Here is a 15,014-nt window from a genome sequence, read left to right on the forward strand (position 1 = left end):
AACGGACTCTCGTGTCATATGACTTTAATTCAGTCCCTCCCACGTGTGTTTTTATTGGGCCGTTTCCTTATCAAGTCTTGTCACTGTCTCAAACACTGGTCGTTTTGGGTTGGTTTCGGGACTTTTTTATTGTCCGAAGAAAGACAGTTTTCTTTCTCTATACTGTGACTGTGTAGTTTAAGATCTGTTTGCACTATGTGGCTTCTTCTAGCGGGAGTTGTGCTTCTGTGGCGTGCCTCAGGTAAAACGTTGTTTATGAGGAACTTAAGAAACATAGGCAGGAGGCGACAGCTTAATATTTTAACTAGAACGCGTGTGATTGTTGATAAAATCTCAAAATTGTTGATGTTATACCTGTTGCGTTATTTTTCGCACTTATCTTTCATGAAAATGAAATGGTATATGTCACGCAATGCCGAAGAGAATGAATGGTTAAAAATGAATAAATTGCCTGTGATCTCTTTGTATTTACATCCCCAGATGCTTATCTACTTGGTGGCAGAACAGTTCCTGATTTTGGAAATAAGTATCATGTGAAAGGTGATTTTTTTTTTTTTTTTTTTTTGCTTAAAGGTGCAAGTTTTACTTTATTATTATTAAACATGCGTATAACATCATGACCATGATAAACACACGAGATGAAGACTCCAGTCATATCAGTAACCTTTTTAATGCTGTTTTACTCTACATGGAGTGGGTCCCCCTCATGGGGGCTGCCATGTTAGGATCACATGACCAGCTGAGTACTACTAGATCGCATCATCTCAGAATTACCATAATAACGAGATTCCGACTTGCAAAAAGCATTCACGTCTTTGTAGAACTGGTAATTACAAGTTGTAAACTCAGAATTTTATGAAAGCTCCAACTTGACAGTTGTGATGTAATTTATAAAGAACCAACTACCACCCCTGGAGTCGCGAGTTCGAATCCAGGGCGTGCTGAGTGACTCCAGCCAGGTCTCCTAAGTAACCAAATTGGCCCGGTTGCTAGGGAGGGTAGAGTCACATGGGTTACCATCCTCCTGGTCGCTATAATGTGGTTCTCGCTCTCGGTGGGGCGCGTAGTGAGTTGTGCATGGATGCCGCGGAGAATAGTGTGAAGCCTCCACACGTGCTATGTCTCCGCGGTAACGTACTCAACAAGTCACATGATAAAATGCACGGATTGACGGTCTCAGACGCGGAGGCAACTGAGATACATCCTACACCACCCGGATTGAGGCGAGTCACTACGTCACCACGAGGACTTGGAGCACATTGGGAATTGGGCATTCCAAATTGGGGAGAAAAGGGGAGAAAGTCAAAAAAAAAAAAAAAAAAGAACCTATATGGCAGCTGCCTCAACAGTTAAAGGTAACACATATTTCTGTTTGTTGTGCCAATGATTTTTTGTTCTTAAACATTTTTCAAGAACCTACAGATGTGAAATAATGAAGTGATAAATATTTTGCTGTTATCAGATTCAGTTCTTATTGTTCACAATATACTACTAGCAAAAAAAAAACAAAAAAAACACGTGACTTCAAAATTCATGTTTGAGGTATGACTGTGTAATTTATGTTCTATAAGAAAACATCCAAGTATCTTCAGGTAATGTTTACCACAGACCATATTTACTCATATATTCAAAACTGCCATTATAAGAAAGTCCAGAGGAAACCCATGGGTCGAAATTGCTAATTCTCTTCCAGGTTTTTGAACTAAAACCTGAACAGGTCTATTGACCAGCACAACAGAAATAAAAATTACTGAGAGCACACCACTTTTTCCAGTATGTTTGTTCCCAATATGTTGCATATCATGAACATATTTCCCTTTTTGTAGGTGTTATCTCTTTGCCTTATGCTGAGATAAAGGAACCATTTGAAGCTTGGTATGACCTCAAGGGGAACAGAAGTCGGATTGACTATTACCACGGTCGGTAATCTCCTCCCAAAAAATCATCTAGCACTGAAATTGTTCAACCATAAAATACAATAAACCACAAGCTACAGAAATTAATTTTGTAGTCAAGTTTCTGTGTATTGGTGCCTCTTATGTAGGTCAGGTGAGCACTTTTCAGATTGGAACAGACTTGGACTATGGTGCCAGCTACAAGATCACACCAGTTACCACTGAGACAGAATTCAATACCATGAAGTGTTTCCAGCTCAATGGCACCAAGGAGCTTCCAGTTCTTCCACAGATAGCACTGCCTGATCTGCAGGGCTTTGAGGTATGTGCTTGGTCTGCTTTAGAAAACTGAGTATTGGAACATGTTGGAACTGCAAGCCTGCTGTGTGGCTGAGATTTTGACACACCAGTAAAATAGATTAATGAGCTCTCTAATGATCCAGTCTAGCTAACCACATTTTGGAAACCTATTACATCCCATAAATGACCAAAGTTTAGCCATGAAACTCTGTATGGTGGAAGCTGATAGGTTTTTTGACTTGTAATTGTGTAGCCAATCAACTTGCATCTCTCTCTTTTATGGAGCTAATTTAGTGCCAAAACTAAACAAACAAATAAAACGCTTTGCAAACAAACACAATCTGCTTCTCAAAGAAAATCTCGACTCTCAAACAAATAAAAAGCTATTTGCAAATACAAAGGGCTGTTTGAGAGAAAATTAAGGGAAGTTGTTGTGAACCAATGGCTTAAACAAATGCGCTGTTTTATAAGTATAATAATGTGTTTCATATGAGCATACATCATATTTCTTAAAGAAATACAATCTATTCTACAAATGCTACACAATCACTTAAATACACACCACTTGTGTCACGTGACTTTTGGCAAAATTTTCTCAACCACCATCTTGATTTTATCACAAATGCGTCAATGTAGATTTTTAAAAAAAATGGGCTGAGCAATGTCTTTTAAAACAGTAGATGGTGCAGTGCTGCCACAAACTTCTTTAACAACTTATTCAACAATAATTGTCTAGTAAGAATGAGATCCTTTCTAGTAATTACAAGATATTGTGTCATGAACAAATGTTTTTTTTTTTTACTGAATTGGGCAAAAAAAATAACATAGTAATATGATAAAAATGAGATAATTGTGTCATCCTTTCTCATTTTAACTAGATGTTTTTGGCTTGACAATTAATTGACAGCTTATTAATGTGCTTCATTCACTTTTGTCCTTGGTACACTTTCTGTTCAGTAATCGGCACGTAGACAGCTCATTAACAAGTATAATTTAAGTGCATTGTTAATGTAGCTGTCTTTTCCAAAGGTGCTGGGAGCTGATCTACAACTGAAACTTTAACCAATATGTCCAAGTTTGTCTCCTCAACACGAAAATAATGTTGAACATAATGCTGCCAAACATGGAAATTGCACATCATCTTGTATAGGTCCTTATTAAGATGATTAAACATTTATTTAATAAAAAACAATTATGGCTTTGGTAAATATATACTACTCCATATCTACTGTAGAGATACTTTGTTCATTCATTGATCATCTGGTTTCAGGACGAAGCACTGTGTATCATAAAATAATAAACAACATAAGATGAACTTGAAAGCATGCAGCATTAAAGTTGCAAAAGTTGCAACATTATTAGGAAACCCAGCCTTAGACTTAAAGCTATTAAAATTTCTTTATAGTTTAAAGTAAGGATAAAGTGTATAGAGGTCAGTTAAATTAACTATACTATGATGATTACAAATGCTGTTCCTGTTGGTTGGTTTCATTTCCAGTTATTCCATACTGAGCAGCAAATGTACCATGGACATAACAGTGAATGAAGTACATTAATAAGCTCTCAATTCATTGTCGCATTAAAATCATCTAGTTAAAATGACAAAGGATAATTCTCTTGTTTTAATCTCGTTATTACAAGAACATTTCTTGTTTTTACCAAATCAGATGATTTTTACTAGAAAATAGTTTTACTTTAAAATATCATTATTTATGGCATATCATCTTATTTCTCGTTCTTGAGGATCTTGTTTTTACTATAAATGAGTCATTTTTATTATCTAGTAATAACGACATAATTGAGTGAAAAAAATATAAAGTTTTTGGCAGCACTGTGCCATCTACTGTTTTAATAGACGTTGCTCAGCCCATTTGTGAGCAAATCTACATTGATGCATTTGTGAGTAAATCAAGACCATGGTTGAGAAAATTGTGCCTAAAGTCACATGACACAAGTGGTGTGTTTTTGTTAAGTGATGGTGTAGAATTTGTAGAATAGATTGTATTTCTTTGTGAAATATGATGTGCTCATATGAAACACATTATTATACTTGTAAAAACACAGCACATTTGTTTAAGCCATTGGTACACGACAACTACCCATCATTTTCTCTTAAATGGCTCTTTGCATTTCCAAATTGCTTTTTATTTGTTTGAGAGTTAAGATTTTCTTTGAGAAGCAGATTGTGTTTGTTTGCAAAACGTTCTACTTGTTGGTTTAGTTTTGGCACTAAATTAGCTCGATACGCTTTGTCTAACATTTAAATGACTCAGTTTTGCAGATAAGCTGGTTTCTCTGCAGCACGCTGCCAGAGTTTTTTCCTGAAATCCTCCTCCACCCCAGCTTCACTTGTCTAGAACTGCTACATGGGGATTGTTTGTAATGCCTATTTGTGCAGCAGCATGTCATACATGCTTGATGCAACATGTCTTGCGTTTTGTCTAATTGTGCAGCATTAGCAGTATAAATTATGATTGCATTAATTGTGACGCAAACCAGAGCAACAAATGTGTATGAAGTCATTGTGTTTGCAGTTTGAGAAGATGGAATATTATGCAGGTGTTCTGTGTGAGGTCTGGAAAAATGTCACAGTAGTTGGCCATAAAAAGAGCACATATCGTCTGTGGGTAACACGCCCGGAGGAAAGAGATTCCCCAGCCACGCCCTGCCACTATGAAATGATGGGCTTCAACACTCTTTTGGGCTCCCACTTCGACAAATACCTCATCGACTACAGTGACTACAGCTCCCAAATGGACCCTGACATTTTCAAACTACCTGAAGGTATATACAGTAAATAAAGAGCACACGTTGGTTACATGCCTCTGTTACACTTGAAAACCACCTAAATGCTCATTAAGGTATTATGCCTTTAGGAATGACCTGTGGTGCATATCCTGGTCCTGGTTTGGAGCATTGGCTTTTGGCAAACCCCATTCAAGATCTGGTCAGCACCTCTCCTGTTGGCCATGCACATCGTATGTTTGGCCACTTTAAAAAAAAGTATGATCGTCAATATGACAGCGAGAAGGAGCATGAAGAGCGTGAGCACAACTTTGTGCATAATATTCGGTGAGGAAAACACATACTGTTCATTTACCATCTGCAAACTTGTGTGTGATTTAAAGATACACTACTGAGAATTTCTTGTTTAATTTTGCATCATAAAAATACCATTTATTAAACCAGTACAGTTCTTCAGTTCTTGTCTAAACCCTAGTCACTATGGTAAGCCTACAATAACGATTTTACACTCAGAGCTGTCACGTATTGTGGACAATTTGGGGTGTTTACATTATGTCCACAAACAAAGAAAAAAAGGTCTGGCGGCAGTCGGCAGATATGCTAATTACTTGCTCAAAGGACATGTTTTTCTAGTATATGTCTTATAGGACTTTCTTCTCACTATCAGTGATAGTATTAGAGGTCAACTGAAAGTGGATTTTGCTGGTACGAAAACTAAGGTGGTGGAAAAGGCTGATAACCAGTGAACTGGATGATAGTTTTTTTAAATTGATTCGTAGAACGTTGAAAAGTTTTCTTAGATTTTCCTTACAATGATAGGCACAGACATAGACGCTAAAAGAGTCCAATATGAGTAAAATCCCAGATGCAGATTATTGTGAAACCAAAATCCCAATAATAACCATAAAAAATGATTTGCAAAAGATTTGGTGCACAACTTTTAATTATAAACAAGCCTAAAATTCACCGTCGACACTTGTTTTAAAATGGAGACTTTTGGCACAATTCGGAGTAAATTCTAGAGACTGTTGTGTGTGAGAATCCCAGGAGATCAGCAGTTACACAGATGCTCAAACCAGCCCGTCTGGCACCAACAATCATCCATGCGATTATCTAATCAGCCAATCATGTCGCAGCAGTGCTTAAAATCATGCAGATACGGGTCAGGAGCTTCAGTTAATGTTCACATCATCCATCAGAACGGGGAAAAAATGTTATCTCAGTGAATTGGACCTTGGCATGATTGTTGCTGCCAGACAGGCTGGTTTGAATATTTCTGTAACTGCTGATCTCCTGGGATTTTCACACACAACAGTCTCTAGAATTTACTCCGAATGGTGCCAGAAATAAAAAAACATCCAGTGAGCAGCAGTTCTGTGGACGGAAACACCTTGTTGATGAGAGAGGTCAACAGAGAACGGCCAGACTGGTTCGAACTGACAAAGTCTACGGTAACTCAGATAACCGCTCTGCACAATTGTGGTGAGTTTCAAAAATCAACTATCTGCACCGATATATCAGTCTACCTCTAGATAGTGTACCACAGACCATCAGACTAATCTGCACAGAAGAGCAGTGATTAGTTTTACATTTACAAAACAATGTTTATCCACAATTGACTTGCAGTTTATGTATTTCAACCACAGATGTCAACAGAGAGCCAAGAATTCTGTAGTGTACCTTTTTCATACAGTTATGCTTTCTCTTTTTTTATTTATTTTTTTATCTTCTCTCACTTTGCTCCCTCAGGTATGTTCACTCTATGAACAGAGCTGGTCTTTCGTTCTCCCTCTCTTTGAATCACCTGGCTGATCGATCAGAGGCAGAGATGGCTGTGATGAGAGGAATGAAAGGGAGACGGACTCACAGAAAGGCTCAAGCTTTTCCTTCTGATCTTCACTCTATTGCCACCCCTGATTCAGTGGACTGGAGGCTGTATGGTGTGTGTTTCTAGACAACTTTTTTTTGGACATTTGTGATAGTCTATCTGTATCTGTGTTTGTTTAAATTAAGTTTTGCAAGAGTGATTCAAATTATACTTAGGCATATTGTTATAGTGGTATGTGTTTTCAGGTGCTGTGACGCCAGTGAAAGATCAGGCTGTGTGTGGATCCTGCTGGAGCTTTGCCACCACTGGAACACTAGAGGGAGCACTTTTCCTAAAGGCAAATCCACACAATACACTACGCAAACAACACAGTACAGTCAAACAGCAACAAACCCTAGACACCATGTAAAGTCTTACATTAACTCGACAATAAATGTAGACAACCCAAACTAAATGACTTATGCACAGTCTTGCTTGACAGAACTGTAAGTAGTGTTAAATCTTATTAAAAGGGATAATTCACCTGAAAATGAAAATTCCCTGTCATTTACTCATCCTCATGCCATTCCAGATGCAAGCTCTGAAAATCAGCTCTGAAAATCACATGAAGGAAACAGAAGCAATCCATATGACTCCAGTGGTTAAATCTATATATTCAGAAGCAATATAGTAGGTGTGCATCAGAAATAGATCCAAATTTAAGTCCTTATTTTACTCTAAATTTCCACTTTCACTTTTACATATGAAGGTGGAGATTTAGAGTTAAAAAAAAGGACTTAAGTATTATTTAGTTTCTCACCCACACCTATCATAGCGCTTTTGAAGATATGGATTTAACCACTGGAGTCATATGGATTACTTTTGTTTGCTTTGTGATTTTTGGAGCTACAAAGTTAATAAGATCAATAACAAAATGTTTATTTTTTTGTTAATGTTATATTGCGACAAATATATTGGGATGAATAAGAGGCAGTTAAAAACTTACTGAGTGCACCTTTAACAGTTTTCTCCTTTTTTTCTCTCTCTCTCTCTCTCTCTCTCTTTCAGACAGGACAGCTGGTATCCTTGTCCCAGCAGATGCTGGTGGACTGTACCTGGGGATTTGGGAATAATGGTTGTGACGGAGGAGAGGAGTGGAGAGCTTTTGAGTGGATGATGAAACATGGTGGTATTTCTACTGCAGAGAGCTATGGTGCTTATATGGGCATGGTACGTGCACAATACCAAACTAATACCAAACACCTCAAACCTAACCCAAATATCTTACCAAGACATTTCATATAGTTTCAAATGGTTGTTTAGGTCCTCACTCTGCAAACTTTTCATAATATATGGAATATTATATTTTCTAAAAGTACCTAATAACAAAAAACACAGTCATTTGTAGAGCTGGGTATTGACACAGATTTCCTGATTCAGCTTGATTCTGATTCTTTTGGGTATATTACATTTATAATGTCCATTTTGATTACATTTGAAATTCTCTCTTGACTAATGCTATTCAGGGGACCTTTACCTTAGTACATGGGGCAGCTGTGGCTCAGGTGGTAGAGCGGGTTGGCCACCAATTGCAGGGTTAGCGGTTCGATTCCAAGCCCACATGACTCTACATGCCAAAATGTCCTTGTGCAAGACACTCAACCCCAAGTTGCTCCCAATGGCAGCTCTGCTGTCATTGGTGTGTGAGTGTGAATGGGTGAATGGGTGAATGAGTCACAGTGTAAAGTGCTTTGGAACCACTAAGGTTAAAAAAGGAGTTATATAAGTGCAGACAATTTTATGAAAATATTTATTTTACAAATATTATTAATAGTTTATCATTTTGGTCACATTTCACATCCAAAGCCTTGAAAATGCCAGTCAGTACTGTTCAGTCACTTTAAGAAGTGGAAAATTCGGGGATCTCTTGATACCAAGCCAAGGTCAGGTAGACCAAAAAAGATTTCAGCCACAACTGCCAGAAGAATTGTTCGGGATACAAAGAAAAACCCACAGGTAACCTCAGGAGAAATACAGGCTGCTCTGAAAAAAAGACGGTGTGGTTGTTTCAAGGAGCACAATACTTGTTGACCCCTTTCCAAACATAGCACTTATTGTTGTGACCATAAAGCTCTATTATGGTCTCGTCACTCCAAATTACAGTGTGCCAGAAGCTGTGAGGCGTGTCAAGGTGTTGTCGGGCATATTGTAGCCAGGCTTTTTTGTGGCATTGGCTTCTTTCTGGCAACTCGACCATGCAGCTCATTTTTGTTCAAGTATCGTCATATTGTGCTCCTTGAAACAACCACACCGTCTTTTTCCAGAGCAGCCTATATTTCTCCTGAGGTTACCTGTGGGTTTTTCTTTGTATCCTGAACAATTCTTCTGGCAGTTGTGGCGGAAATCTTTCTTGGTCTACCTGACCTTGGCTTGGTATCGAGAGATCCCAAATTTTCCACTTCTTAAGTGATTGAACAGTACTGACTGGCATTTTCAAGGCTTTGGATATGTTTTTATATCATTTCCAGCTTTATAAAGTTCCATTACCTTGTTACGCAGGTCTTTTGACATTTCTTTTCTGCTCCCCATGGCTCAGTTTCTAGCCTGCTCAGTGCATCCACGTGAGAGCTAACAAACTCATTGACTATTTATACACAGACACTAATTGCAATTTAAAAAGCCACAGGTGTGGGAAATGAATCTTTAATTGCCATTTAAACCTGTGTGTGTCACCTTGTGTGTCTGTAACAAGGCCAAACATTCAAGGGTATGTAAACTTTTGATCAGGGCCATTTGGGTGATTTCTGTTACCATTATGATTTTAAAAGGAGCCAAACAACTATGTGATAATAAATGGCTTCATATGATCACTATTCTTAAAAGAATTTTTTTTTTTTTGCATGATCAGTCATATTTTCAAAATCAATGCCAACATTTCACAATTTCTGCCAGGGTATGCAAACATTTGAGCACAACTGTATGTATATGTGTGTGTGTATGTGTGTATATGTGTGTGTGTATATATATATATATATATATATATATATATATATATATATATATATATATATATATATATATTAGGGGTGTAACGGTACACAGAAGTCACGGTTCGGTACGTACCTCGGTTTTGGGGTCACGGTTCGATACGAGTTCGGTACAACAGGAAAAAGCAACAAATCCCAAATGCTAGGTTTCTTTTCATTTATTTTGAACAGACAGTAGTGCAAATTACAGTTTGTTTCGCCTAGCGGCATTTAGTACCCCCTGAGGTAGTTGGTACAGTACAGCCTCCTTTAGTGTATTAAGCACTAAGCAGTAAACAGAATGCACTCTTGCATAGGCCATATTTTTTTGTAGGGTTAATAAATAAACAAAAGGTATTTGGTCACAATCAGCTACAAAACTGAAAAGCATCTCTTGTGTTATAAAAGTACAAAATAAATAGAATAATTAAAAGTAAAACTTGTGCATTAGGAGAAGCCATTCTTGTTTTGGGTTGGTGCATAGATGGTCTCTTCTTCTGCTCTTTTTCCTGTGGTGGCGGTTAGCAAGCAGTGTTGCATTACCGCGCGCGCCCCCTTCTGGATTGGAGTGTGGATCGCCTGTGACATTCTCGGATTTCTTTGTCTGACTGCATGCACCGAGCTGTGACGTCAGTACCGTGACGGATCAGGATGAATACATGTACCGTTACACCTCTAAAATATATATATATCAGATTTTTTAAAATCTCAGATTTTGCTGTTTTGGAAGGAAATTGGTACTTTAATTTACCAAAGTGGCATTCAGCTGACCACAAAGTATAGTCAGGACATTACTGATGTAAAAAAATACAGCACCATCACTATTTGAATGAAGTCATTTTTGATCAAATCTAGACAGGCCCCATTTCCAGCAGCCATCACTCCACCACCTTGTCCTTGATTAATCATGCTAAATTGCTAATTTGGTACTAGAAAATCACTTGCCATTATATCAAACACTGCTGAAAGCTATTTGGTTCATTAAATGAAGCTTAACATTGTCTTTGTTTTTGAGCTGCCACAGTATGCAATAGACTGGCATGTCGTAAGGTCAATATTAGGTCAAAAATGGCAAAAAAAGAAACAGCTTTCTCTAGAAACTCGTCAGTCAATCATTGTTTTTAGGAATGAAGACTATACAATGCTTGAAATTGCCAAAAAAAACTGAAGATTTCATACAAAGGTGTACACTGCAGTCTTCAAAGACAAAGGACAACTGGCTCTAACAAGGACAGAAAGAGATGCGGAAGGCCCAGATGTACGACTAAACAAGAGGATAAGTACATCAGAGCCTCTAGTTTGAGAAATAGACGCCTCACATGTCCTCAGCTGACAGCTTCATTGAAGTCTATCCGCTCAACACCAGTTTCATGTACAACAGTAAAGAGAAGACTCAGGGGTGCAGGCATTATGGGAAGAATTGCAAAGAAAAAGCAACTTTTGAAACAGAAAAACAAAAAGAAAAGGTTAGAGTGGGCAAAGAAACACAGACATTGGACAACAGATAATTGGAAAAGAGTGTTATGGATCTTAAACCCATTGAGCTTTTGTGGGATCAGCTAGAATGTAAGGTGCGTGAAAATTGCCCGACAAGACAGCCACATCTATGGCAAGTGCTACAGGAAGCGTGGGGTGAAATGTCGCCTGAGTATCTGGACAAACTGACAGCTAGAATGCAAAGGATCTGCGAAGCGGTCATTGCTGCACATGGAGTATTTTTTGATGAGAACACTTTGTTGTAGTTTAATTCAAATTGTAATAGTAATTTTTCACGTTATTAATGCCTGACTATACATTGTGATCAGTTGAATGCCACTTTGGTAAATAAAGGTACCAATTTCATTCCATAAGAGCAAAATCTGCTTTGTGATGGCTACTCCAATATCTTGACTTTGTTGTCCTTAAGCCATTTTCTAACAAATTTGGAGGTATGCTTGGGTTCATTGTCCATTTGGAAGACACATTTGCGACCAAGCTTTAACTTCCTGGCTGATGTCTTGAGATGTTGCTTCAATATATCCACATAATTTTCCTTCCTCATGATGCCATCTATTTTGTGAAGTGCACCAGTCCCTCCTGCAGCAAAGCACCCCCACAACATGATGCCTCCACCCCCATGCTTTACGGTTGGGATGGTGTTCTTCGGCTTGCAAGCCTCACCTTTTTTCTTCCAAACATAATGATGGTCATTATGGCTAAACAGTTCAATTTTTGTTTCATCAGACCAGAGGACATTTCTCCAAAAAGTAAGATCTTTGTCCCCATGTACACTTGCAAATGGTTGTCTGGTTTTTTTATGGCAGTTTTGGAGTAGTGGCTTCTTCCTTGCTGAGCAGCCTTTCAGGTTATGTCGATAAAGGACTCATTTTACTGTGGATATAGATACTTGTCTACCTGTTTCCTCCAGCATCTTCACTAGGTCCTTTGCTGTTGTTCTGGGATTGATTTGCACTTTTCGCATCAAACTATGTTCATCTCTAGGAGACAGGATGCGTATCCTTCCTGAGCGGTATGATGGCTGCGTGGTCTCATGGTGTTTATACTTGCATATTATTGTTTATACAGATGAATTTGGTACCTTCAGTCATTTGGAAATTGCTCCCAAGGATGAACCAGACTTGTGGAGGTCCACAATTTTTTTTCTGAGGTCTTGACTGATTTCTTTTTGCTTGACATCATGGGAAAATCAAGAGGCATTGAGTTTGAAGGTGGGCCTTAAAATACATCCACAGGTACAGCTCCAATTGACTCTAATTAGCCAATTAGCATATTAGAAGCTAATTGTCTAATTGTCTAAAGGCTTGACATCATTTTCTGGAATTTTCCAAGCTGCTTAAAGGCACAGTTAACTTAGTGTATGTAAACATCTGACCCACTGGAATTATGATATAGTCAATTAAAAGTGAAACAATCTGTCTGTAAACAATTGTTGGAAAAATTACTCGTTGTACGCAAAGTAGATGTCCTAAACGACTTGCCAAATCTATAGTTTGCTAATATGAAATCTGTGGAGTAGTTAAAAAAAAGATTTCAACCTAAGTGTATGTAAACTTCTGACTTCAACTGTGCGTGTGCGTGTGCGTGTGTGTGTGTGTGTGTGTGTGTGTCTATATATATATATATATATATATATATATATATATATATATATATATATATATATATACACACACACACACACACACACAAAACAGTTAGTTCCGGTCCTTGAATCTGATTGGACGAGAGATGTTCCATGAGTACTGATGGACTCGCACCATCAGCACTCCGACACTTCACTGTATCACTCCGCTTGTCTTCGTACTGTTTTTAATTCAAATGTAAGAGCAGTGCAGATGTGTTAAGAGCTATCTGTCTCTTTACATTTAATTTTGTGACATTACATATTTTAGCCAGCAGGTGGCGGCAGAAGACCATTTTTGTGTGTATTATGAGCCAGTTGGTGACATGGAGTCAGCATCACTCAGTGTTTACATTTAACAACACTCCGTTATCGCTCATATTACTACTACACTACTAAAGCTAGGAAATAACTTTAAACGGCTTTAAACTAACAACTTCAGCATTAATGCTGATCACAGCTGAGAGACAACTCAAGGTGCTTACCTTTTACCGGAGTTTCCACATTGGAGAGAAAATACTGTTCAAAATGGCAGAGGAGATTGTGGTTTCTATAGTTAAAGGCCCTTGCGTACCAGCTACTGCGAAATAGGGAGGAATACCCCCGTTTGGACGGCTATTTTCCACTGAGAAAATAGGATGAATATCACCAAAATGACATTCTTCAGAAAGCTGACTAACACACTACGGCATTATTAACAGGTGATCGCACACGCTCCTCTCTCTCTCTGTCTATCTATTCTATGGCACTCAGCCTATGGCATCGTGCCTGCGGCCGAATCACAGCAGTGCTGATCTGGGCCATATAGCACTCTTGCTCATGTGATATTGCTATATATATATTTGTTTGATGTTTGTTGTTTACATGCATTATTTGTACTATATGTAAGTATTTACATTGACTTGTAGAGCAAGTGCAAAAACGGCAGTTCAGTGAGCGTCAACAGGTGTTTTTTTTTTTTGTTTTTTGTTTTTTTAGAGCACTTTTAGAGTAATCACACAATTTCTTAACTGCACCTGTGCTATGTGTAATTTGAATTAAATGTTTCCAGATTTTTTTGTTTTGTTTTTATCAACAACTCACTGTAAAGAACAGAAAGGGCACTAAAAGTGACATTATTCAGTGACAAACGTATTGAGTGGATCCCGTCTTTGGACACACACTACTAACTTTTGCTCTCAAAAGGAACTCTGTGCTCAAGTTCTTCTTCTCTGTACTACTAAATCTGTGATGAGAGAAATACACATTTAACATCCATTGGCTAGTAATCACAGACATTTTTAGTCGTATAATTTGGTCACATATGCAAGTTATTTACTCTCATTGATCTTGGGAGTTAAGAATCAATATCGGGATCGTTCAAAGGAAGATCGCGATGCATCGGAAAAATCGATATTTTTACCCACCCCTAGTCATTTGTGTTTTGATCGATCTAGCCCACCTACTAGAATTGTTGCTTTCTTCTAATTCAGTTTTTGATCCATGAGATACATGGTGATATAAGTGATGAGAATGAGACTAGTTTATTTTACAGCTTGTATAACTCTAGCGTATGTACTGTGTATGTGTGTTTCAGAATGGTTTGTGCCATTACGATAAGTCCTCCATGGTGGCGAATGTAAGAAGTTACACTAACGTGACCAGCGGTGATATTGTTGCACTGAAGGTTGCACTCTCTAAATTCGGCCCTGTTGCAGTCAGCATTGATGCTGCTCACCGTTCCTTCGCCTTTTACAGCAATGGAGTCTACTATGAACCAGCATGCAGTGAGTCTTCTTGAATATATGCTTTAACATACAGCCTCACAAAAGTACACTAATATTCTGTGTATGATCTTACAAATGCATATAGTGTATGCAGTTCCTTACGCTTGCATTTCTATTTCCACAGAAAATGCGACGGATGACTTAGACCATGCTGTGCTGGCAGTTGGTTATGGGATACTGGATGACCAGCCCTACTGGCTAGTGAAGAACTCTTGGTCGACTTACTGGGGCAATGATGGTTATATACTGATGTCCATGAAAGACAACAACTGTGGTGTGGCCACTGATGCTACTTATGTCACATTAGCCTAATACACACACACACACACACACACACACACACACACACACCCT

General features: G+C 38.3%; 1 protein-coding gene across 1 annotated transcript; it reads left to right on the forward strand.

The window, feature by feature from the left end:
* Positions 1-44: 44 nt before the first annotated feature.
* LOC127421320 (digestive cysteine proteinase 2-like) lies at positions 45-15,009 on the forward strand. The gene is made up of 11 exons (XM_051664322.1): positions 45-241; positions 481-540; positions 1,827-1,919; positions 2,045-2,217; positions 4,730-4,979; positions 5,072-5,267; positions 6,690-6,880; positions 7,014-7,105; positions 7,816-7,977; positions 14,471-14,660; positions 14,785-15,009. Exons 1-11 carry the CDS (start codon positions 196-198, stop codon positions 14,970-14,972), a joined length of 1,641 nt encoding a protein of 546 aa, XP_051520282.1. The 5' UTR covers positions 45-195; the 3' UTR covers positions 14,973-15,009.
* The last annotated feature ends 5 nt before the right edge of the window (positions 15,010-15,014 follow it).

The sequence above is a fragment of the Myxocyprinus asiaticus genome, chromosome 30, assembly GCF_019703515.2.
Source record: "Myxocyprinus asiaticus isolate MX2 ecotype Aquarium Trade chromosome 30, UBuf_Myxa_2, whole genome shotgun sequence".
NCBI lineage: Eukaryota > Metazoa > Chordata > Actinopteri > Cypriniformes > Catostomidae > Myxocyprinus > Myxocyprinus asiaticus.

What these genes read in the sequence shown, in the direction of transcription:
- LOC127421320 (XM_051664322.1), top strand. Translation starts at nt 196, where the DNA reads ATGTGGCTTCTTCTAGCGGGAGTTGTGCTTCTGTGGCGTGCCTCAG. An exon ending in CATTTTCAAACTACCTGAAG is followed by an intron (nt 4,980 to 5,071) that starts GTATATACAGTA and finishes TTATGCCTTTAG; the next exon opens with GAATGACCTGTGGTGCATAT. An exon ending in AGTGGACTGGAGGCTGTATG is followed by an intron (nt 6,881 to 7,013) that starts GTGTGTGTTTCT and finishes ATGTGTTTTCAG; the next exon opens with GTGCTGTGACGCCAGTGAAA.